The sequence below is a fragment of the Schistocerca nitens genome, chromosome 2, assembly GCF_023898315.1.
Source record: "Schistocerca nitens isolate TAMUIC-IGC-003100 chromosome 2, iqSchNite1.1, whole genome shotgun sequence".
NCBI classification, from domain to species: Eukaryota; Metazoa; Arthropoda; class Insecta; order Orthoptera; family Acrididae; genus Schistocerca; species Schistocerca nitens.
The window spans coordinates 752,946,513-752,972,825 of NC_064615.1; the positions used below are offsets into that span (position 1 = coordinate 752,946,513).

General features: G+C 39.5%; 1 protein-coding gene across 3 annotated transcripts in view; it reads left to right on the top strand.

The window, feature by feature from the left end:
• LOC126236979 (organic cation transporter protein-like) overlaps positions 1–26,313 on the top strand; it is a 306,544-nt gene that overhangs the window by 165,356 nt on the left and 114,875 nt on the right. For all 3 annotated transcript variants that reach the window (XM_049946697.1, XM_049946698.1, XM_049946699.1), the window contains one exon: positions 10,099–10,239. In XM_049946697.1, the coding sequence (XP_049802654.1) occupies positions 10,099–10,239 (141 nt within the window). The remainder of the gene's footprint in view (positions 1–10,098; positions 10,240–26,313) is intronic.

Sequence of the window (26,313 nt, forward strand, 5' to 3'; positions counted from 1 at the left end):
TGTAGCCCATCCCTAATGTTATTCAATGTGTTTGTTGACTTAGCAGCAAAGAAAACTAGCTATAAGAATAAATTTGGAGAGTGAGTTAAAGTTCAGAGAGAAGAAATAAAAACATTGAAGTTTGCTAATGACCTTGTAATTCTGTCAAAGATACCTAGGATGTAGATCAGTTGAACAGAGGAGACAGTGTCTTGGGAAGAGGTTAGAAGAGATATATCAAATAAAGTACAACAAGTGTACTGGGGTGTAGCCAAATTAAATTAGTGCTGAGGAAATTAAATAAGGAAATCAGACACTAAAAGTAGTAGAAGAGTTTGCTACTTTTGCAGCAAAATAACTAACAATGATGGAAGCAGGGAGGATACAAAGTACAGACTGGCAATAACAAGAAAAATGTTTCTGAAAAACACAAATTTGTTAATATTAAATAAAATTTAAGTATTAGGAAGCCTTTTTGCAAAGTATTCTGTCTGTCAGAAGTTAAATGAAGATTGTAAATAAAACAAAATTCTTTTAAATATAGTACTACAGAAGAATTCTGAAGTTTAGGTGAGTAGATTGGATAACTGTAGAAAAGGTACTGAATCCAATTGGGTACAAAAGAAATTTATGGCACAATTCAACTAAAACATGGGATTACATGAAAGGATACACTATGAGACATGAAGGACTTTTCAATTTAGTTATGGAGGGAATGTAGGGGTTCAAATTGAAGAAGAGTCAATGGCTTATCCACAATATATAGGTCCTAATAGATGTAGGATGCAGAGATGAAGAGGTCTGCACAGGACAGACAAAGAATACTACAGTGCAGGGTTTTTGCTTTATTTATTACTATCACTAATGCTACAGTAGGATGTAGAGATGAAGAGGTCTGCACAGGACAGACAAAGAATACTACAGTGCAGGGTTTTTGCTTTATTTATTACTATCAATAATGCTACAGTGTATGGTTTTTGCTTTATTTTGGTGATACAGTAAAGAATTTTGTAGTATTGCTTGTAGTGCTCCTTCATGTCTTAATAACACCTAGACCTGACACAAGATACTTTGATCCCAGATGCTAGCAGCCCTTTCTGTTGACTTCATTATTATTGTCCCTGTCAAACTTGTGAAGAAAAGCTAGATACATAGTGCTGTAAGATATTTCTGAGTGTAAAATATGCTGACCTGTGCGAAAAAGAGATTCAAACATTTAGCTGTAAATCATTCAGAGGAGAGTATAGTTATCATCTGGGTTCTGTCTGTCTGCTTGTGTCACTAGTAAACATTACATTTTTTGTGTTATTATGTGTGTGTATGATGTGTTTCTCTTTGTATTAAGCTGACATACCCAATATCATTGTAAAAGGATTCTTGGGTGAATAAATTACTAATACTAGTCCTTTGGAGTTATTGATAAGTCATTTATAGTTCATGTCTGAAGATGTTATGTCCTATGGGCCCTGAAACCATGCACCAACATGGAAGCTGTTAAAAGTGCTTACTATGCTTGTATTCTGTTACATCTAAACTATGGAGTAACATTCAGGAGAAGCTCTCTGGCAGTACTCAATACATTTAAATGAAAACATGTCTTCACACTACTTTACTTATTTCCAGTATCATGCATTTACCTAAGAGAATCTGATTTATTTTTGAAAAAAAATGTAGTAGATAAAGACAAAAGTCTTCATAGGAACTGTGATGTCCACAGGCATAACACCAAACTCAGAAATAACTTTCACACATCCCACACAAATACCAGAATGTGTCATTCCACAGAGGTTTGAAACTTTTAGTAAACTTTCTATGAATAAAACGCTATACAGGATATGAACTCCTTTAAACAATCTCTAAACTTGTATTTACAGTTTCACTGTTTCAACCCAGTGAGGAATACATAAATATATACATTATGAAGTTCAGTGACTCACATTTTCTTTTTATACATACTAGCCAAGTTTATATCATATATTTAATTTAATTTTATGGATCATGATCTATATTTGTATTACTATTTAATGTTTATATTTTTGCATATTACCATTTCCACTGCATGGTTTGGCATTTATGCTTTCCATGGTCAATGTTTTGTCACAATGTGCATGCAGAATTTACATATTTTGTTTCCTTTATGAGCTGTTTAAGGTGAAAGGTTTTATATGTTGAAAATACCAAACATCTTCTGTTGTTACAGATGTGCTATCCCATAGTAAAAAATTTAATGTAAATTTATTATTTTTTGTCATCAGCCCTATATCTTAGTTGGAACACAATATGATATTTCTGGGCTTCAATAAATAAAATATATCAATCAATCAAATGTACTAGCTAATATTAAGAGTAAGTCTCCAACAAAACTTTGTGGAACTCTTATTCTATAGTTTTCCATTCTAAATTAAGTTTTGTTCCCATGGTACTGGCCAACAAGACCCTCAGCTTCCTAGAATTAATGTAAGTCTCAGTCCATGCAAACTAGATGTCTTTGTTGTCATGAAATTTCAGTTTTTCCAGTAGAATTTTATAATTCACACAAATGAAAGCCCTGGCTAGGTCACAGAATTCCCTGGGACAACAATTTGTTTTTCCAATGACTGGCTCCCAAGCTGTGCTTAACTGGAGCTGTCTTTATTGAGTGTGTTGTCACAAATTTTTACCTTAATCACTTTTTTTTACATTTTCCCACAAACTGTTAGTATGCATTATTACAAATGTCTTGCTGCACGCAATGCAATCTCCATTTTCTAGAGTATGCTCTGCTACCTCTGGTTTCTCAGGGTGCTGATGGCAAAAACTTCTCTTGTGTTCTTCACTGCTGTGTTCAGTTGTATGCACTGTCTGTCAGACACAAAACTTTCCACACCCACATGGTATTTTATATACTCCTGGCATTCTGAGTCATACTTTGGGCCTCACATGTTGTCGAATTTTTGCTGGAGTCTTGAAAACCAAATCAGGTTTGTGCCTCTGTAGGAGCTAGCTAATCTTCCCTGGTACTGAGCTACAGAATGGTAAAAATCCAAGCTTCTTCATGTCCTACTTGGTGTCCTTCTGCTTACCTGTTTTCAGAAAGATGATTTGTGTTTTTGCCTTTCTGAGACTCAGCAACAGGAAAGGTTAGTTAGCTCCTAAGGAGGCATACAACCAATTCAGTCTTCTGGTCTCCAGCAAAATTAAACAACTCATGATGTCTGCAAAAGATGATATTGACTCAGGAAGACAGGAGTATATAAAATACAACAGCACTGTGTTGAAAATGAGAGATGCTTTTGCCTTTAGTTCCCTGAGTTTGGTACCCTAAGAAATGTGTGTGTGGACACTTTTAGTTGGATAGCACTGTGTAGAAAATGAGAGATGTTTTTGCCTTCGGTACCTTGAGAAATTAGCAGTAGCAGAGCCTTGAATCACGTGCAACAAGATATTTGTATTGCATTCAAAGAGACATCTCTATTACACAGACTAATAGTTTCTGGGACAGCATAATAACAGAAACATTTGAGATAAAAATTAATGGCAACAACCTCAATAAAGACAGCAGCCTGTAGCTAAGTTTGGCTTGGGATATGGCCATTGGAAGATTGATGAAGGCATGGTGGATGTGCAATGAAAACTTTACCTTATATGGCGCTGTAGCAGTCACAGTGATGATATGGAAGGCAGCACAGTTCTAGTCACATCAAGTGGTTTAAAATCCATGAGCTTTTGGCAGAACTTCATTTGTGGAGTAAAACATGATTTTCTCTTAAGAGAATCCTTTATGAAAGGCAAACAGGGTATTTATGAGAACAGACTGTGAGAAATAAGTCAATATTGTATGGTAGGTAACTTCCTCAAAATCTCACAAAAGAGTGACAGGAGTGAAATGAATCTGTTAATGTAGACACCCTCAAAAGCAGTAATACAGTGGATCTGTAAATGTAGGCAGTTTCTTATCACCATTTTTATATATGGGTGTCATGCTTTATATTTAAGGCACAGAAAAATCACTTTAGCCATTGGTTTGTTATAAAGATAGGACAATATTTTTCTTATCAGGCCAGAATAAGATTTAAATGATAAAATGCTCTTGAGCTTCTAGTCACATCAAGTGAGTTAAGGTCCATGAGCTTTTGGCAGAGTACTCCTTAGCCATCGTCAAGTGGTGACTGTCTTTTGGTTGCTGCTGCCAGCCTTATATAACTGTGCTGCCTTCCATATCATCACTGTGACTGCTACAGTGCCATATAAGGAGAAGTTTTCATTTCACTCCCACCATGCCTACACCAACCTTCCAATGGCCAGATCCCAAGCCAAACGTAGCTACAGGCTGCTGTTTTTATTGAGGTTGTTGTCATAAATTTTTATCTCAAATGTTTCTGTTATTATACTGTCCCAGAAACTATTAGTCTGTGTAATAAAGATGTCTCTTTGAATGCAATACAAATATCTTGTTGCACATGATTCAGTGTCCATTTTCTAGACCATGCTCTGCTACTGCTGATTTCTCAGGATACCAAAGGCAAAAACCTCTCTCATTTTCTACACAGTGCTATCCAAATAAAGGTGTCCACACACACATTTCTTAGGGTACCAAACTCAGGGAACCAATTCTAAAAAAAGTCTGAGGGTACTCTGACATTGGATATAATGCAGCAAAAACTACTTATTACTGAAGCATGGGATATCACCTGTCTGCTTTTAGCCATGACATCAGCAACATGTCGAACTACAAAAAAAATGGTATTGGACTCTTCAGTGGACTTTACTATAGCTCAAATGAAGCAAGCAATACCAAGAAACACCCAGATATACAAGAGAATGTGCTGTCGAACACTTCAGTTTATATCACCTCAAATGAAGCATGTGATTCCCATCAACCCCAGAACAATAAAGGAAATAGGTATCGTACACTTCAATTGACCTGTAATACACCTCAAATGAAACAGGTGAGTCCAATCAACCCTCCGACATACAAAACAATACAAGGAAATATTACCGAACACATTTATTATGGTCCACAGAAACTGGCTCAGTTTGCAAAAGTCACAGGGAGTGGTGGACCATGAATGCAGTCGATCTGATCTTGTGGAGGACGTATACTCTCACAGGAGATGGTGTACCCAAGAAAGGTAACAGAGGTGCACCGAAGTTGTGATTTATCATGATTAATTTCAACTCTGGTACTTGCCTGTACCAAGGCCAGGAGTAGCTCATGTTCCTCATAAGAGGAGGAGAAAATGAGAATGTCGTCTAGGTATGTGTAGCAGTAAGAGCAGTTAAAGGGAAGTGAGGCGATGAAACATTGCCAAGTTTGAGCCATGTTTTTGAGGCCTTACAGCATGTAACAAAATTCGTGATGGCCAAAGGGATGATCGAGGCTGTTTAGGGTATGTCACTCTGTTCCATCGGTGTTTGTAAATATGTCTTGCAGCAGACCAAAACATTAAAAATGCATGCTCCACTAAGTAGTTGGGTGAAATCCTAAATATATGGAATAGGATAATTGTCTATTATGGTATGCACATTAAAACAACAGCAGTCATCACAGAGGTGCATTGTGCCACCCTTTTTGCGGACTAAGTATATGGCGGAAGACAAGTTACTGTCAAACAGTTGAACAATGCCTGCCCACAGAAGTTCCTCCACACTGCAGCCTTAATAAGGCATTTTTTGTCCGGTGGGAGGCGATGTGCTTAAAACACACTATCATGACAATTTTATGAGTGTGTTTTATTTCATAATAGTATTCATTTGTCCTGATGAACATGGCAAAGGGACTTCTCAAGCAGGAGTCAGTAGCACACAAGGGTCACAAACCTGAGATGCCATTGGTGTGGGCGAGGGCGAAGATGCCAGAGTCGTAAGAGGCTTGTTGCTTCTGTCGAGATATGGTGGCGTACACAATTGTCGTATGAGGTGTTGTACACCCACGAGGGCCTGCTTAGCTATCAAGATGGTATAGTTCAATTCTGCATTGTGAGTGTGTCAATCATCAACCACAGAGCACTTGGGTTGGAGCTGAGCGATGAAGTGGTGAGGCAGTTTACCACAAAAGAGCACTTGATGAGAGCTGTGTCAGTAATGTCAGAGGTCTGAGGGGGAGAGAGAGCTGAGGGAACAACTGAGCATGCCAAGTGTGTACCCAAAGCATGGTGCACTAAAGCAGATGACAGGAGATCAGGCAACTGGTCAAAGTGAATCAGGAAATCAGTTCGAAGTACCAGGTCTTCAAAATTGGCCATGTGGAAGGACCACATGAGTGGTTCACTGAGGATGAGTTTAATAAGTAACCTGAGCATGCCATCAACGTGAAGTGATGATTTATTGGCTGGTTGAAGGAAAAGTTTGGTTGGTGTTACATCCACTACAGTGAATGAGAGTGGAACAACAATAACTTCAGTTATCGTGTCGACAAGGTGACAGACAGCCTCATAGATTAAAAGATCAAACAGAATGGAACATCTACAGGCACCCTTCGTCATCCTCATGAGCTGTGGCATCTATTGTGGCCCATGCAAAGAGTTTGGTAAAGTGCGGGGAGGTCGGTAATTGTGGGCGGTGTCCCTGAAAGTTATGTGGAACTACCACTCTTCCTGTGGCAGCGAGCACGGGGAGCAGAGGGGCGCTGGCTCGGCAGCAGCCAGTGTACCTCGGCAAGAAGCAGCTGGTGGTTCATGTAGCTAGCTGCTAGGTGCCTTAGGGTCTTTACATTGCTTGAGGTAAGCCTGCGCCCAACCTCTATCAGCCAATGGAGGAGGTATAGGTGCTGGCCCACCAGCCTCAATAGCAAAAACTGCACTGTATGAGGGAAGTAGTGGTGGTGTCAAATAATGGCATATGCCTGGTCAGTCAATCATAGTTTATCCTCATGTGATGTTGAGGTATGAGGGAGCAATTGTAGTTGTATTTTCTGGAGCAGCTTAACTAATCACAATGTCCAGAGCACTAAGTCTGGCATGAACTCCATCGTGACCTGAGCTCAGAGGCATTTCCATAGCTGGGAACCAGTTCTCTTGCCTAAACTTTCATCATAAATGATACCATGGATAGCATGTGCTGGCATACATGAAAGATGGGGAGTGTACTAGCAGAAGCATATTTATTACGCTCAGGTGGTTTAACAACAAGTCACTAATAAGATCAGTGTGGTCATGCAAATGGTTCACCAAACAAAGAAATCAAGTGCCATCATCTATGATTACAAGTTTATCCAACAAGCTGTCCACCAAGGTAAACCATGTCATGGGGTTGTCCATTTGCAATGGCTGCAGCTTCAGAAAAGTCTGCAGGCAGAGCTTGTGGAAGAGTTGGTAGGGTGCGAACCACATGAGGGTTCAGAAGGTAGCATCCACTGGCGTCGATTGTACAACGGTGACAGGAGTGATGTTTTGATGAAAGCTCAGTACTTGTGTTAGTGCAACATGATGCCCACCACTCACAGATCTTGTGGAGAAGGGGACAGCATGGCCTCACAGTGAACACATCACAGCTGGCACAGTAAAATCAAGAAACAAGATGGGTGAAATGAAAGCAGCAGTGCTGCCAGTGATCTGTTGTCCATTATCTTTGTAGGAGGGTCAGGCACATGACCCTGAACATGACCCAACGTTGAAGCATCGACAACCAACTTGCATGGATTGCTGAAGGAAGTCGCAAATTTGCAATTGAGTGCCAAGTGTTGATGCATCGCCTGTGGTCTAGGCGGTGTGATAGGTTGAGTAGATGCAGGAGTATTCCAGTGCAATTGATTCGAATGTCCCATGTGCCGATGCCGAAGTGGGCACATTAAATGGCATAGCATGATCAGCAAAAAAGTCAGTGTCGAATGTGTGTGACACGTGGTTTTTCTATTGACATTACAAGCTTCGGGTTATAAATAGCCAACAGTTATAATCAAACACTTTTTATTCATGCACAATACCCAGAAAATAAGACACTCTGAGTAAAAATGAACACAATCCAAGCAACATCCAAAGCTCACTAAATCCCATGATAGAATACTCATCATTCTAGAGTAATTGGCAATTGATGGTTTTATGGTTGCTGCAAAGCACCTTCCCTCCCCTCCCCTGCAGTGTGGAGCCCTGGGGAGAGGAAGAGTGTCTTGTCGAATACTGAGATGTTGTGGGCCGCTCGATGGGTGTTGGCTGATCGTGCAGAGTAGCATGATCACCCATGCCGTCGCTGATCTGAATATAAGGCATGGGTGGACCATTTCTCATGTAGTTGGGGAGGTCCATGCAGGGTGGTGTAGAGAAGGTATAGTCTGCCATCCAGTAAGGAGAATGGACTGGTCAACCTTTATGTGTGAATTGGACCAGCATGGGAGCTGACGGTGTTGGAGGTGTGGCGAAGAGGAGGATGGATATCCTGAGCATCGCTTTGGTGCTGAGTGTCACTGTTATTCCAGCTGCATCCATCCCATCTGAAATGGAGACTGTGTACAGGAAGGTTATTTGTGAAGGAGGTGTGGCCTCAGGCAAAACATGAAGGATGAAGAGTGAGTCATCTTGGAGCTGTAAGGAAAGCTCATTGCACGGGCACCCAGAAATGTTGTAAAAACAAACCTTGGTGATGGTAGTCATAGGGGGCACTGTAGGAGAAGTGAAAGAAATATTGTAGGTCGGGAGAAGCAGTAGAACATACTGGGGAAGAGGAAGCATGTGTGTGGGCCCTAAATCTGTACAGCTGAGTGGCCTGTAGTGCAGTGAGGTAGAAACTCTAGAGAGATGAAACCAGAATCTTGTGCAGAAGGAACTTCCTGGTGAACAAAGAATCCAGCAGCAGGTGTCAGTGGAAGTGTGTGCTGCATCTGATGCGGCATGACAAAGGAGGTTAGAGTCGTCTGTTCTGGAGGAGCAAACACTGGAGAAACAAGCTTTCTCATTGTATTGGTAATGCCCATGGAAGAACGTTGTGCTTCACAGTTGAAAGTCAGTTTTGCAGTAGCATCATCCTGCACTGCTGGGAAGGTTGACGATTGAGTCACCATTTGAGCTGACATAAAACCTGTAATAACTGATGCACAAATTGACACATATTCAGGTAACTTGGGGTCACCGATGGGGTTTTCTATCGAGATTGATGAGTTTCCAAATACAAATAACCAACAGTTATGATCAAACACTCTTTATTCATACACAATAACCAGAAAATGAGACAACTGATCTATTGCTTTGTACAGGTCTGTAGTTATTCCGTTCATCCATATGACATTTATGTTAAGGGGAGCATACATTTTTGTGAGAATTTTTCACTCTTCTTTTGAAATTTCATCAATTATTTTTGAATGGCATCCAAAACAACTGTCTTGTGATGCCAAAGTTTCACATTACAGCATATTACTCATTTACTGTAGTGACTCCATGTTATCCTGCACCCTTTTTGGAGTGTGGTGGCTCTTTCTAAATTGGCTTTACTGCCTAGTCCACATGGTATTATGATTTCTCCAAGGTCTTTAAAAGAAGAGACACATATAATTGCCCTACATTTCGTTTATACTGGCGATCTTGTGATATTTTTATGTAAATTTTCTATCAAATGAGTCTTTGATGCTATGTCATGTAACTTCTCTACGGCGTACCTGGGTTCCTCATTAGTCTTAGTGAAGATAGCCAGATTGGCAGCAGAGAAATCAAGCCAATATTGTCATTTAGCAGTTTGCCACACAGCCTTTATGTGACCTGTATTTCACTAAAAGCCTGTACTTTTGCAGATTTGAGCCCTTTCATATTTGGTCCTAACACAGGAATATTCAGGACTGTAGCCTTATGGATACTAACAGCTGCACAAAATGAATGTCTACATAAGAAATTGGTATCTACCCTTACTTTTCTTTTTATCTACATTAAGATATAAAATGCCAAATCTGTTACTTTTATATATTAAAGGAAGAGAAATCTCCTGAAAATGAGAGATTAAGGAAATTATTAGTCTTCAAAGTTTTGGGAAACTTGAAATGACGTAGAAAATAAAATAAGTACAATGTAACCTATTTTGATGCTTTGTCAACATGTTCTAGAAAAATTAAGCTCAGGTGTATTGTGTATACTGTTATTTCATTTCTGTTACAGGATATACTAAAAGACACATGCTGCACCTATTTAATATCGACATGTTGCCACATTTCTGTTACAGGATATACTGAAAGACCCATGCAGCACCTATTTAATATCTGACATGTTGCCAATCAGCACAGTAAATTTTACAGAAAATGTAGAAGATTCACCCTGTGGATATACTGAGTTTCCTGTGGATCATTACCACACATTCAGTCAGGTAGATTAGAAATTTAACATCTCAATCTTTAAATGCAATGTTAGTGTTTATGCTTGGAATATAACAATGTGATATTCGTGGACTATAACAATGTGATATTTGTACATCCTTCAATTTACAAAAGCACTATTAATATATTTGTTTTCATCTTTAAAATCTATCTCTTCCTAATTGTAAATACTTTGGAAAAGGAAGTTTCTTAATTTGACTCACATAATTTTGAATTCCTGTATCTTTCTGATTACACATAATTATTTGGATCTACTGAAAATGTGTGACTAAAATCATTGTTAGACAGTAAGTTACTATCTGTATATAAAAGGCAGTGTCCTAACTGACTGCCTCACTCACTCACTATCTTGCTCACTCACTCATCTTCACCCAGTCCAAACTGTTAAGGATAGAAACTTGAAATTGGGCGAAGGTATGGATCTTATACTGTAGGTGTTGTTCGAGAATGTATTTTTCGAAATTCCAACCCAAAGGGGGTGAAATAGGGGATGAAGGGATTTTTAATAAATGTCACTATTCAGGCAATTTTGAAGACAGACCTACGAAAATTAGTATTTGGTTTCTTGGTCAGAAATAAAGAAGTATGTGTTTCAGCATTTTTGGAAATTTAATGCAGTGGCGGTGAAATAAGGGGTGAAAGCTTCTTATGAAAATATATTATTATTGAAGAGCTACTAAAGTGGTTTTAAAGCTACATCTATGAACACTGGTATTTGACTTCTCTGCTACAAGTAAAAGAATATGTGTCTTTGTTTTTGGAAGTTGACCCCCTAAGAGGATGAAACATTTCATAAAAAAAATATTTCATTGCGAAAGAATTTTTAAGGCTAAATCTTCAAAAATTGGTGTTTGGCTTTTCAGTTAGAGATGAAAGAAATACATGTATACATGTTTTGGTGTTTTTGGAAATTTAACCCCTAAGGGAGCGAAAGAGTGTCAGACTGATTCACTGACTCGCTATCACCCAGCCCAACCTGCTGATGATAGAAACTTGAAGTTTGGAGAGGGTGTGGATCTTATACCGTAAGCATAGCTTAAGAAGGAAGTGTCTGAAATTCCACTATAAGGGGGTGAAATAGAGAATGAAAGGCTTTTTAAAAGTGTGTCTCTATTAAGAGAATTTTTAAGCTAGAATTATGAAAACTGCTATTTGGTTTCTCAGCCAGAAAATTAAAAAAAATACATGTTTTAATGCTTTTGGAAATTCAACCCCTAAGGGAGTGCAATAGGAGATGAAAATTTTGAAGAAAATATTTCATTACATAAACAAGATTTAAAGCCAAATTTATGAAAGCTGGTATTTCACTTCTCAGACATAAATAAATATTTGTTAGGGGGATGAAAGTTGCTGTGGAAATATCTTCAAAAGAACAAAAAAGGAATGATTAACAAAAATTGTGGACTCCAGCTATCAGAATCACTTTTTAGTCAGAAGTTCATTCAGAAAAGACCATGCTTATATGACCATAATTAACATGAAAAGATTAGAAGGTGCTCCGATTTTTGAACGGCATAAAAATTCGATTAAATAAAAAAAAGTAAAAAAAATTGCTGTCTGCAGGCCACAGTCTACACGAGTGAAGCAGTGGGTGCTAAGCTAGTTTTATATAGAGGTTTAAGATGGATGATTCAAACCAACCTCTGTTAAAAATGTGTCGTATTTAAATTCATACAGAAGAGAGTAATTTAAACCTTACTTGTAAAATTCGCAAGAAACAATGATGGAACAAACAAGGTTACAAAATGTAAAAATCTATAATATTCCTATCATTATCTCTCCTAATATGCTTCTACACATAACCCTCTCAGCTTATACCGTGCAGAAAGGGATATATAGACAGTTACAACACAGAGATGAACACACTACACATAACTTGCTAGCATCATGGCTTCATAAAACATTCTTCATTATTAAAGTGAAGTGTATAGCTATCAGTGAGGAAATAAGTAATATGTGTAGCTTGTGAACTGAACAAATGTAATTATGTGTTTTGGTGCCAAGTTAGTCTTTAATACCTTAATAGATGCTCCACTGATCTGCTTTTCCTCTTATATCTGTATTTACAAGACTACTATACAATTTACAGTTAAGTGCGTGGCAGAGTTAGATGCCACCTTTCGAACTTTTTCGATGTCTTCTTTCAGTGCAGTCTGCTAAGGATCCCATACCACACAGCACTACTCTAGTAGAGGGTAGACAAGCATAGTGTAGGAAGTCATTTTAGTAGAGTTGTTGCATCATCTAAGTTTTGTGCCAATAAAATACAGTCTTTGGTTTCCCTTCACCACAACATTTATGTGATCATTCCAATTTTAGTTGTCATGATTGTAATTCCTATGTATTTTTATTAACAGGCTTAAAATTTGTGTGATTTATTATGTACCCTAAATTTAATGATTTTCTTTTAGTACTCATGAGGATGACCTCACACTTTTCATTATTTAGTGCCAGTTATCACTTTTTGCACAAAACTCATATCTTTTCTAAATCATTTAACAATTGGTTCTGATCTTCCAATGACTTTACTGGTGGCTTTAAAGGATGGTAAATGACAGCATCATCTGCAAACAATCTAAGATGGCTGCTCAGATTGTCTCCTAAATCTTTTATACATATTAGTAAGAGCAGAGGGTTTGTAACACTTCCTTGTGGAATGACAGATATCACTTCTGTTTCACTCAATCACTTTCTGTTAATTGGTCCAAATTATGATCCTTCCAATAGGAAATCATGAATCAGTTTACACAACTGACATGGTAATCCATAGGCACACAATTTGATTACAATGTGCCTGTGAGAAACAGTGTCAAAAGCCTTCTGGTAATTTAGAAATGTGGAATCAATTTGAGATCTCCTGTTGATAGCACTCATTACTTCTTGAGAGAAAAGAGTTAGTTGTTTTTTTACAAGGATGATATTTTCTGAATCTATGCTGGCTGTGTGTCAACAGAGTTAATGCATAATGTTTGAAATAAGTCATAATGTTTGAACACAATGTATGATATGTTCCAAAATCCTACTGGAAGGAAAGTTGCTCCTCACCATATAGCGTAGATGCTGAGTCACAGATAGGCACAACAAAAAGACTCTCACAATTGTAGATTTCATCCGTTAAGGCCTTTCTCAACAATAGACAGACATATGCGCGTGCATTCACGCACACACACACACACGCACACACACACACACACACACACACATACGACTGCAGTCTCAGTTTTATACCTATCACTGACTTTAAACATGCAATTTTGTCAACATGTAGAAAGATTGAAGTCAGCACCAAGGAGAACCTATTTGAAATGAGAGTCAAGTCTTCTTTGAACTGTTCAGCATCTTTATCATGTGAATTGGGAGAGAAAAGAACTAATTATTTATTTATTCTGGTTGTTAAGTATAACTTTACGCACTCTAACTCACAGGAACTATTACTTCAATTTCGCTACAAGATAGGCAAATTTTTAAGCAAAAGGCATGCCAGAACCAACTGTATTTAATCTGTCCTTTCTGAACACCGTCAGGTCCTTGGTAAAAATTTCAAGTGCTCCGGTTTTTACCTACTTTTGGTGTCTATAGCAATTTGCTTTTCAGTGCTTTCCATTACCACTTGGAGCTCTGGTTCTTTCCCAACACAGCTATGACAATTGACCACTATAATGCTCAAGCTTCCTATGTCCACCCTTGTCCTGTATTTGGCCTGCACCCATTGAGACTGAAACCGTTATTGTTCTTCCTCGAGACCCTCTAACTTGAAAAACCACCCACTCCACTCCACACAGCCTGTGTGTTGCTTCCTGTGTGTAGTGGACCCCTGACCTATGAAGCAGGACCCGATACCTCACCACTCTATGGTATGAGTCAAGGAATCTGCAGCCTAAATGGTTACAGGACTGTCTGAGCCTCTGATTCAGACCCTTCACTTGGCCAACTGTTAAGTAAATACAATCTAAGACAAAATCTATGATGCACCACAAGGAAATTAGCTGAATGGGACAGAAACCAGAAGATGTGAAGTACATGTACAGACAAAAAAAAAGATTACAATTTCAGAAAAATTTGATGATTTATTCAAGAGAAAGAGCTTCACAAATTGAGCAGGTCACTAACACATTTGTCCATCTTTGACCCTCATATTAGCAGTTATTCAGCTTGACACTAATTGATAGAGCTGTTGGACACCCTTCTGAAGTATATCATGCCAAATTCTGTCCAACTGGCATGTCAAATTGTCAAAATCCCATGCTAATTAGAGGACCCTGCCCATAATGCTCCAAATGTTCTCAGTTGGGGAGAGATGTCTTGCCATGTGCAGGTGGGCATTAACAAGCTGAAATGTAAGCCCAGGATGGCTTGGCATGAAGGGTGCAGAATACTGTTGAAGGACCACTGTGTTGTAATGGTGCCATGGATGACTACCAAAGGGGTCCTGCTATGAAAAGAATGGCGTCCCAGACCTCACTCTTGGTAGTTTGGTCATATGGCGGGCAACAGTAGGTTGGTAGCCCACCACTGTCCAGGACATCTCCATGCTTGGTGGTCATAACTCTCAGTTCAAAGGGGGACTCATCACAGAAAACAATTTTACTCCAGTCAAGGAGATTCCAGTCCGAAGATGTAACTGGAGATGCCCTGGACAGTGGTGGGATACCAACCTGACTTTTGCCCACCATACAGCCCAACGATCAGGAGTGAAGGTCTGGGGTGCCATTTCTTTCCATAGCAGGATCCCTTTGGTTGACATCCATGATGCCCTTATAGCACAGCAGTAGATGACGATTCACTACATCTTGTTTTGATGCCTTTCATGGCAAGCCATCCTATTCTTACACTGCAACAAGATAATGCCAACCTACACATGGCAAGAGTCATCTGACTTGCTCTGCATTCCTGAATGCCTTTGTTCACTATGTAATTCAGTAAACATAACATGTGACTGAATGAATGAATGAGCAAAAAATAACTCCATATAGACTTTGTTTCATTGTCAAAGATTCACAGGGGGTTCTGCATATTGGTGCAAAGATCTTCAAGAAATTAATTACATGTCACAGTTTTAAGAGCTACTAGCAAAGCAAAAACTTCAGTTTGGATAAATCTCTGGTTTGAAAGAACACAAATTTGATATGTTTTGTCAAAACATACAACTTCATATGATTGGAAGAAGCTGATGTTATAGGCCTCTCCTTCTACAAATTACCTAACTACCTGCATCAAACTGAATACTCCAGTTGCTGTATGACAAGCAGTAATGCTGATTGTAACTAAGCACATAGTTAAGTAAAATAGGTTAACAATGAATTATGATTAGCTTAATCTAATTACAATGAGAATTATAGAAATTTATCCTAATTTACTTCATGTAAACGAAAAAAAAAAAAAAAATCAGTTACCAAGAAATAAGTCACAGCTCCTCCTCTTACACTATTCAGTTGCTGTTCTTATTTAATATTTCAAATTAAGCATATAATGCACTTTTATACAGGTAACTACTAGCTGTCTGTATACTGACAAGGAAAGCTGTTTTCTAATATATATACTAAAGTTAAACATAATTTAAATCCATGACTTCCAATGTTCGGATAAATTACAGAAGTATCTAACAAGATAGTTTTTACTCTGTCTTTAAATATCTATGGATTTTCAGTTTCCTGCCTGACACCTACCAGCAACCTATAATGGACTTTTGCACCACAATGTAATGGTCCATTCTCAGTCCTAGATCAAAATGCAAAGTCTCGATGGAAATTATTTTTACTTTTAATACTGTGATTGAGAGTTGCCCAGTTCACTTTAATTTACTCTTATTATTAACTGCAACTCCCCACGGAGCATGGACCTCGCCAAGGTGGAGTGGCTTGTGTGCCTTAACTATGCAGATAGCTGCACTGTAGGTGTAACCACAGTGGAGTATCTGTGGAGAGACCAGAAAAATATGTGGATTCTGAAGAGGGGTACCAGCCCTTTCTGTAGTTGCAAGGAAACAGTTTGGATGACTGACTGATTTGGTCTTATAACATCAACCAAAATGACTTTGCTGCACAGGTAGTGAGAACAGATGAAAGCAAGGGCAAACTATAGCCATTACTTTTTCAAGGACATGTAGCTCCACTGTTTGGTTAAATTTTGCTGGCATCCTCTGGGTAAAATATTTTGGTGGGAAAATAGTCCCACATTCAGATCAGCAGTTGGGGCTGCTCAGGAAAAACAAAACTGGCATTCCATGAGGTGGGACATGGAATGATGTATTGATCAAGTAAGTAGGTCAGAAAATTTTAAAAGGGAGAGGAATGGGTCAAAGTTAGTTTTAGTGGGAATTAGTAGAGTTTGGTGGCAGAATGAACAGGACTTCTGGTCTGGTGAATTCAGGATTATAAATACATGGTCAAATAGGAGTAATGCAGGAGTAGGTCTGATAGTAAATAATAAAACAGGAAATTGGGTATGCTGCAAAGAACAGCATAGTGAACGCATTATCATAGCGAAGATGTACATAAAGCCAACAATCACCACAGTATTACACGTTTACATGCCATCTAGCTCCACAGATGATGAAGAGATTGAAGTAACATATGATGAGATAAAAGAAATTATTCAGAAAGTTAAGGGAGAGGAAAATTTAATTGTGGCGAGGGACGGGGATTCAGTAGTAGGAAAAGGAAAGGAAGGAAAAATAGTAGGAACATACAGATTGGGGGAAATGAATGAAAGAGGAAGCTGCCTGGTAAAATTTTGCACAAAGCATAATTTAATCATCACTAACACTTGGTCTGAGAACGATGAATGAAGGCTGTATACACTATGTGGTCAAAAGTATCCGGACACTTGGCAGAAAATTACTGACAAGTTTGTGGCACCCTCCATCAGTTATGTTGGAATTCAGTATGGTGCTGGCCCACCCTTAGCCTTGATGTCAGCTTCCACTCTTGCAGGCATATGTTCAGTCAGGTGCTGGAAGGTTTGTTGGGGAATAGCAGCCCATTCTTGATGGAGTGCTGCACTGAGGAGAGTTAACGATGTCAGTAAGTGAGGCCTGGCATGAAGTTAACATTCCAAATCATCCCAGAGGTGTTCTATAGAATTCAGGTTAGGACTCTGTGCAGGCCAGTCCATTACAGGGATGTTATTGCCGCGTAACCACCTCACCACAGGCCGTGCATTATGAACAGGTGCTCGATCATGTTGAAAGATGCAAAAGGCATCCCCAAATTTCTCAACTGTGGGAAGCAAGAAGGCAATTAAAACATCATTGTATGTCTGTGCTGTGATGATGGTATGCCAAACAACAAGGTGTACAAGCCCCCTCCAAGAAAAACACGACCACACCATAACACCTCCACCTCCAAATTTTACTGTTGGCACTACGCACACAGGCAGATGATGTTCACCAGACATTTACCATACCCACGCCCTGTCATCGGATTGCCACATTGTGTACCATGATTAGTCACTTCACACAACGGTTTCCCACTGTTCAGTCGTCCAATGTTCACGCTCCTTACACCAAACAAGGCATCGTTTGGCATTTACCAGCATGATGTGTGACTTATGAGTAGCCACTTGACCTTGAAATCCTAACTGTCATAGTACTTGCAGTGGATTCCGATGCAGTTTGGAATTCCTGTGTGATGGTCTGGATAGATGTCTGCCTATTACACATTTCGACCCTCTTCAACTGTCGGCAGCCTCTGTCAATCAACAGACAAGGTCAGCCTGTACGTTTTTGTGCTGTACATGCCCCTTCACATTTCCACTTCACTATCACATCAGAAACAGTGGACCTATGGATGTTTAGGAGCAGGGCGTCTTGTGTACAGATATATGACATAAGTGATACCGAATCGCCTGATCACATTCGAAGTCCGTGAGTTTTGTGGACTGCCCCATTCTGCTCTCTCATGATGTCCAATGACTACTGAGTTTGCTGGTATGGAGTACCTGGCAATAGGTGGCAGCACAATGCACCTGATATGAAAAACAGATGTTTTTGGGGGTGTTAGGATACTTTTGATCACATAGTGTGTGTGGAAGAGACCTGGAGACACTGGAGGGTTTCAGATTGATTATATAATCGTAAGATAGAGATTTTAGTAACAGATTTCAACCTGCAAGACATTTCAAAGGATAGATGTCGACTCAAAATTGCTAAAAGGTATGAAATTAATAAGATGAGAACAGGACAAGTTGAATGAACCAGAAGTTGAGATTTTCAGTGGGAGCATTAGGCAATGATAGACTGAAACAGGAGAAAGGAATACAGTAAAAGGCAAATAGATAGCTTTGAGAGCTGAAGTAGTGTAGGCAGCAGAGAATCAAATAAGTCAAAGACAAGGCCTGGTAGAAATAGTTGGATATCACAGAAGATAATAACTTTAAGTGATGCAAGGAGAAAATATAAAAATGGAGCAAATGAACCATGCAAAAGGGTACACAGACATCTGAAAAATGAGATTGACAGAAAATGGTAAATGGCACAGCAGGAATGGCTAGAGGACAAGTTCAAATCCATGGAAGCATGTACAGCTAGGAGAAAGAAAGATGCCACTGATATGAAAATTGAAGATACCTTTGGAGAAAAGAGAACCAACTGTGTGAATATTAACAGCTCCGATGAAAAGTCAGTTGTAAGCAAAGAAGAGAAAACTGAAGGTGGAAGGAATATGTAGAGAGGCTATGCATGGGAAGGGCACTTGAAGGAAATGTTACAGAAAGAGAAGAGGAAGTAGATGAAGATGAGATGGAAGATAACATACCACAAGAAGAATTTGACAGAGCACTGAAACATGTAAGTTGAAAAAAGACCCCTGGTGTAGACAAGATTCCCTCAGGACTACTGACACCCTTGAAAGAGAAAGTCATGACAAAACCATTCCAGCTGGTGTGCAAGATGTATGAGACAGGCAAAGTATCCTTACATTTCAATAAGAATTAATAATTCCAATTCCAAAGAAAGCAGGTGCTGACAGTTGTGAATATTATCAAAGTATCAGCTTAATAAGTCACAGTTTGCAAAGTAGTGACAAATTACTGACAGAATAGTGGAAAAACTGGTAGAAGCCAACCTCAGGGAAGTCCAATTCAGGTTACAGAGAAATGTAGAATCATGCAAGGAAATACTGACCATATGACTTATCTTAGAAGATAGGTTCGAGGAAGGCATACCTACATGTATGGCATTTGTAGACTTAGAAAAAATGAATGTTCATTTGGTACTTTGAGTCCCAATGAGGAAGACCAATAATGATTAAGTGGCTGAAAGCCAAAGTGTGTAACAAAAAGCATTGATTAAGTGGCTGGAAGCCAAAGTGTGTAACAAAAAGCATTAAGTCCAAATTCATTTGGAATGTTCTTAACAACACAGTTAATCAGCCAAGAGAAACAGCAAGCACTTAGCTGGGATAAAGTCAAAGTCTGAACTCAATATGTTGTATCCTTTTGAAATTGCAAGACCATTCACAGAAAACCACTCAATAATACTTAAGAACATTATTTACGAGGCTGGTTTGAAAAGTTCTCGGAATCACCACGAAAGGTCAGCACTAGCACAATGAGTTGTTCACGTGATATTGTTGTGTGTAAACACATACCACATCAGTGCTCTTGGAAGAGAGCTGTGGGGGTGACATGGCTCTGTTGCTGTTCCCACATAGTGGTTTGCGAAGTTGGAAAAAATCGAGATTCGAGCAGTGATTAAGTACTTCGTAAAGAAAGGTATGAAAGCAAAGGGCATTCATGCCGATTTCCAGAATAAACTGAGGGATGCTGCTATTACATATTAAACTGTTTCCAAGTGAACAAATGAATTTAAATGTGGTCGGGAGAGCTTAGATGATGATCCGCGCAGTGGTCGGCCAAGATGTGTCACTAATCCAGAAATCATTGCAAAAGTGCACAAAATGGTCATGCAGGATCGCCTATTGAAAGTTCGTGAATCGCTCACACATGCCAGACATCATCTGAAAGGGTATATCACATTTTAACTGAAGAATTCAAAATGAAAAAAATTTCTGCAAGATGGGTGCCGCAACTCTTGATGCTGGATCAAAAACACATGAGAATGGACATATCAGAACAATGTTTGGCCCATTTTAGGAGAAATGAACAAGATTTTTTGTGCCAGCTTGTTACCACAGATGGAACTTGGGTGCACTACTATACCCCAGAGACAGAACATGCTGATTCTCTACCACCAAAGAAAGCAAAGACAATTCCTTCAGTGGGAAAGGTCATGGCATCAGTGTTCTGGGATGCAAAGGGGATTCTGTTTGTAGCTTATCTCCCCACTGGTCAAACAATTACTGGAGAATACTATGCTAACCTCCTGGACAAATTGCAACAAAAGACATGTGAAAAAACACCAGGTTTAACAAGGAAGAAAGTCATCTTCCATCAAGACAGTGGGCACCTGCACACATCTGCCATCGCCATGGTAAAATTACACTAACTAAGGTATGAATTGTTGCCACACCTGCCTTATTCACCCAATATGGCTCTGTCAGACTTCCATCTCTTCTCAAAACAGAAACTTTTTCTTGGTGGTCGAAGATTCACTTCAAACGAAGAATTGATAGCTGGAGCTCACAACTATATAGCAGGCCTGGGAGAAACTCATTTTCAAAATGGGATCAAGGCACTGGAACATTGTTGAACCAACTGCATTAATCTACAAGGAGACTATGTTGAAAAACAAAAAAAGTTTCAGTGATGTAAGCACTTTTTTTTCTGTTCCATTCTGAGAACTTTTCAAACCACTCTCGTACCATGTATGCTATTGCTGTGTGTTTGTTTGGATTGATTTCAAAACTAGTGTCATCTTAAAAAGAAAAATTTCTTCTTGTTGTGTATTGGTCACAGTCATTTACACAAGTGAGAAACAATAGCTGACGTAAGATTGAGCCTTGTGGAAGCCTTTAAGTGATTTCTGTCTAACTTTCCTGCTTACTTTAGTTGAATTATTAAGTACAACTTCCTGAAACCATTTGGTTACATAAAACATTTTCTATCGGCTGGGTACGCAAAAAATTCCACAAAACCTCAGTTTATCTTGAAGGAGATTGTTGTTCACATACTCAAATAGTCTGTTAACAAGGTTTTTTATTTATTTTTATTTTTTTAATACAAAAACATTATTAACCATTCAATACACCACTTCAGAGAAAATTAGAAACAATGAATAAACAGAACATAAAACTATGCTATATGCACTTAAGTTACTGCTTACAGAGTTTTCACTGCTGATGATGATGATATTAGTGGGGTGTTCAACTGCATGGCTATCAGTGCCCGTATGAATTCTCAATGTTTTCACAGTCCAGTCTCGCCACTAACCTAAATGATGATGAAATGATGAGGACAACACAAACATCCAGTCCTCAGGCAGAGAAAATCCCCAACCCTGGCCGGGAATTGAACCCAGGACCCCATCATCCAGAGGCAGCGTCCGCCCCTGGTAGCTGAGTGGTCAGCATGATGGAATGTCATACCTAATGGCCCAGGTTCAATTCCCAGCTGGGTTGGAGATTTTCTCCGCTCAGGAACTGGATGTTGTGTTGTCCTTATCATCATCATTTCATCCCCATCGACACGCAAGTCACTGAAGTGGTGTCAACTCGAAAGACTTGCACCAGGGGAACGGTCTACCCGACTGGAGGCCCTAGCCACATGGAATATATCCAGAGGCAGCAATGCTAGCCACTAGATCACAAGCAGCAGACTTCATTGCGGATTGTGATATGTACTGTATACAGATATTGCACCTCATGGGCACCAGCAGCAGCTACCAGTTGTGACTCATCCTCTGTATAAATCGTATACTTGTGGTGCCTCTCGCACACCCTCTCAGCTTGGTGCCTCAAGCAGCAGCTTGTGTTGCTTGGACCATAAACCAGTTCTGACCACATATATTCTTTGACCATTTGTCCATTTTCACTTTCTCGAGCATGTAAATTAATATTAATATTTATATTTCAGTATGGTTTTAAATGATCAGAAAGTGTTTTGAAATAAGAAATTTCTTGATAACCTTGTACTGGTTTTGCAGTTATCTGCAATATCATAAGAGTCTCTTAGTATTGTGATGGTGATATAAGACAGATGCAGATACAGCACAGAAGATTAAGAAGATACCTCAATCCTCAGATGTTGTGGTTTTCATACACTATGTGATCAAAAGTATCCGGACACTTCTAAAACCATACGTCTTCCATATTAGGTGCATTGTGCTGCCATCTGCTGCCAGGTACTCCATATCAGTGACCTTAGTAGTCATTAGAAATCATGAGGGAGCAGAATGGGGTACTCCGCGGCACACATGGACTTCGAATGTGGTTAGGTGATTGGGTGTCACTTGAGTCATACATCTGTATGCGAGATTTCCATGCTCCAAAACATCCCTAGGTCCACTCTTTCTGATGTGATAGTGAAGTGGAAATGTGTAGGAACACATGTAGCACAAAAGTGTGCAGTCTGACCTCATCTGTTGCCTGACAGAGACTGCCGACAGTTGAAGAGGGCCGTAATGTGTAATAGGCAGACATCTATCCAGACCATCCCACAGGAATTCCAAACTGCATCAGAATCCACTGCAAGTACTATGACAGTAAGGCGGGAGGTGAGAAAACTTGGATTTCATGGTTGAGCGGCTGCTCATAAGCCACACATCATGCCAGTAAATGCCAAACGATGCCTCGCTTGGTGTAAGGTGCGTAAACATAGGATGATGGATCAGTGGAAAAACATTGTGTAGAGTGATGAATCACGGTACACAATGTGGCAATCTGATGGTAGGGTGTGGGTATGGTGAATGCCCTGTGAATGTCATCTCCCAGCGTGTGTAGTGCCAACAGTAAAATTCGGGGGTGGTGGTGTTATGGTGTGGTCATGTTCTTCGTGGAGGGGGCTTGCACCCCTTGTTGTGCTATCACAGCACAGGCCTACACTGATGCCTTAAGCACCGTCTTGCTTCCCACTGTTGAAGAGCAATTTTGGGATGGCGACTGCATCTTTCAACAAGATCGAGTGCCTGTTCACAATGCACAGTGTGTGGCGGAGTGGTTACATGACAATAACATCCCTGTAATGGACTGGCCTGCACAGAGTCCTAACCTTAATCCTATAGAACACCTTTGGATGTTTTGGAACATCGGCTACATGCCAGGCCTCACCGACCGACATCGATACCTCTCCTCAGTGCAGTATTCCTTCAAGAATGGGTTGCCATTCCCCAAGAAACCTTCTAGCACCTGATTGAATGGAATTCATTTATTGTGAGCCAAAGGATCTACAGCTGGTCATCTTCACCAAGAATTGTTCATAGTGACTTTAGATTTGGGGTGAAAATCATTAAAACAAAGACATTTTTCATTGTGGTGGGATTTTCTTACAAAATTTTAGCCACCAAATTTCCCTTCTGAATGTGAAAATATTTTGTTGATGCTGACCTACATAGAGAGAAGCAATTATCATAATAAAGTAAGGGAAATCAGAGCTCACACAGAAATATATAAGTGTTTGTTTTCTCCTCGCTCTGTTTGAGAGTGGAATAATAGAGAATTAGTGTGAAGGTGGTTCAATGAACCTTCTACCAGGCACTTTAGTGTGATTTGCAGAGTAGCCATGTAGATTTGATAGTAAGCTACATATGCTGTCTCATGCTCAGACCTTTGCATAACAATAGTGGCATATTGTCAAAAGAGAGTAAATATTCTGAGTTTCCTGTGGACACAGGTCTGTTGCAGTACAGATAACAGATGCATTACACTGTGCAATTGAAATTACACAGCAACTGGAAACATACTCTGAAGCTGAAAGATGTGGAACAGTATGATACTTGGCAAAACATCTAAATTGCACTTAGATTCTCCATAATATTTTGGTGGTATATGGACCAAATGCAATGTTGCGTGCAGCCAATTGACCAAGGCTGCACAGGTGTGGGTGATACTGATTAGGAAGACCAGATCTTCTACCATGCAATTTCCAACTTTTCAGAAAGCTGAAAGAACAGTAGGAGGGAGAGACATTTGCCAGTTATGAGTGTGTTCCCACAATGATTCTCAAATTGTTTTGTGACCAATGAACAGATTTCTGTTGATGAGTAACTGAATGAATGGTAGAATGTTCCAGTCAAAGTTTACAGACACTAGGTGACCATGTTGAAAGTAGTGTCATTTATCTGCATTGCTTTGAAATGTAGTAAACATTTGAGAAATGTTACTTGGTTGTTGTTGTTGTTGTTTTGGTCTTCAGTCCTGAGTGGTTTGATGCAGCTGTCCATGCTACACTATCCTGTGCAAGCTTCTTCATCTCCCAGTACCTACTGCAGCCTACATCCTTCTGAATCTGCTTAGTGTATTCATCTCTTGGTCTCCCTCTACATTTTTTACCCTCCACCCTGCCCTCCAGTACTAAATTGGTGATCCCTTGATGCCTCAGAACATGTCCTACCAACCGATCCCTTCTTCTAGTCAAGTTTTGCCACAAACCTCTCTTCTCCCCAATCCTATTCAACACCTCCTCATTAGTTATGTGATCTAATCTTCAGCATTCTTCTGTAGCACCACATTTCGAAAGCTTCTATTCTCTTCTTGTACAAACTATTTATCATCCACATTTCACTTCCATACATGGCTACACTGCATACAAATAGTTTCAGAAATGACTTCCAGACACTGAAATCAATACTCTATGTTAACAAATTTCTCTTCTTCAGAAATGCTTTCCTTGCCATTGCCAGTCTACATTTTATATCCTCTCTACTTTGACCATCATCAGTTATTTTGCTCCCCAAATAGCAAAACTCCTTTACTACTTTAAGTTTCTCATATCCTGATCTAATTCCCTCAGCATCACCCGACTTAATTTGACTACATTCCACTATCCTCGTTTTGCTTTTGTTAATGTTCATCTTATACCCTCCTTTCAAGACACTGTCCATTCCATTCAACTGCTCCTCCAAGTCCCTTGCTGTCTCTGACAGAATTACAACATCATCGGCGAACCTCAAAAGTTTTTATTTCGTCTCCATGGATTTTAATACCTACTCTGAACTTTTCTTTTGTTTCCTTTACTGCTTGCTCAATATACAGATTGAATAGCATCGGGGAGAGGCTACAACCCTGTCTCACTCCCTTCCCATCCACTGCTACCCATTCATGTCCCTCGACTCTTATAACTGCCATCTGGTTTCTGTACAAATTGTAAATAGCCTTTCGCTCCCTGTATGTTACCCCTGCCACCTTTAGAATTTGAAAGAGAGTATGCCAGTCAACATTGTCAAAAGCTTTCTCTAAGTCTACAAATGCTAGAAATGTAGGTTTGCCTTTCCTAAATCTTTCTTCTAAGATAAGCCTTAGGGTCAGTATTGCCTCACGTGTTCCAATATTTCTACGAAATCCAGACTGATCTTCCCCGAGGTCGGCTTCTACCAGTTTTTCCATTTGTCTGTAAAGAATTCGGTTAGTATTTTGCATCCGTGACTTATTAAACTGATAGTTTGGTAATTTTAACATCTGTCAACACCTGCTTTCTTTGGGATTGGAATTATTATATTCTTCTTGAAGTCTGAGGAAATTTCGCCTGTCTCATACATCTTGCTCACCAGATGGTAGAGTTTTGTCAGGACTGGCTCTCCCAAGGCTATCAGTAGTCCTAATGGAATGTTGTCTACTCCCGGAGCCTTGTTTTGACTCAGGTATTTCAGTGCTCTGTTGAACTCTTCACGCAGTATCGTATCTCCCATTTCATCTTCTTCTACATCCTCTTCCATTTCCATAATATTGTCCTCAAGAACATCGCCCCTGTATAGACCCTCTATATACTCCTTCCACCTTTCTGCTTTCCCTTCTTTGCTTAGAACTGGGTTTCCATCTGAGCTCTTGATATTCATGCAAGTGGTTCTCTTTTCTCCAAAGGCCTGTTTAATTTTCCTGTAGGCAGTATCTGTCTTACCCCTCGTGAGATAAGCCTCTACATCCTCACATTTGTCCTCTAGCCATCCCTGCTTAGCCATTTTGCACTTCCTCTCGATCTCATTTTTGAGACATTTGTATTCTTTTTTGCCTGCT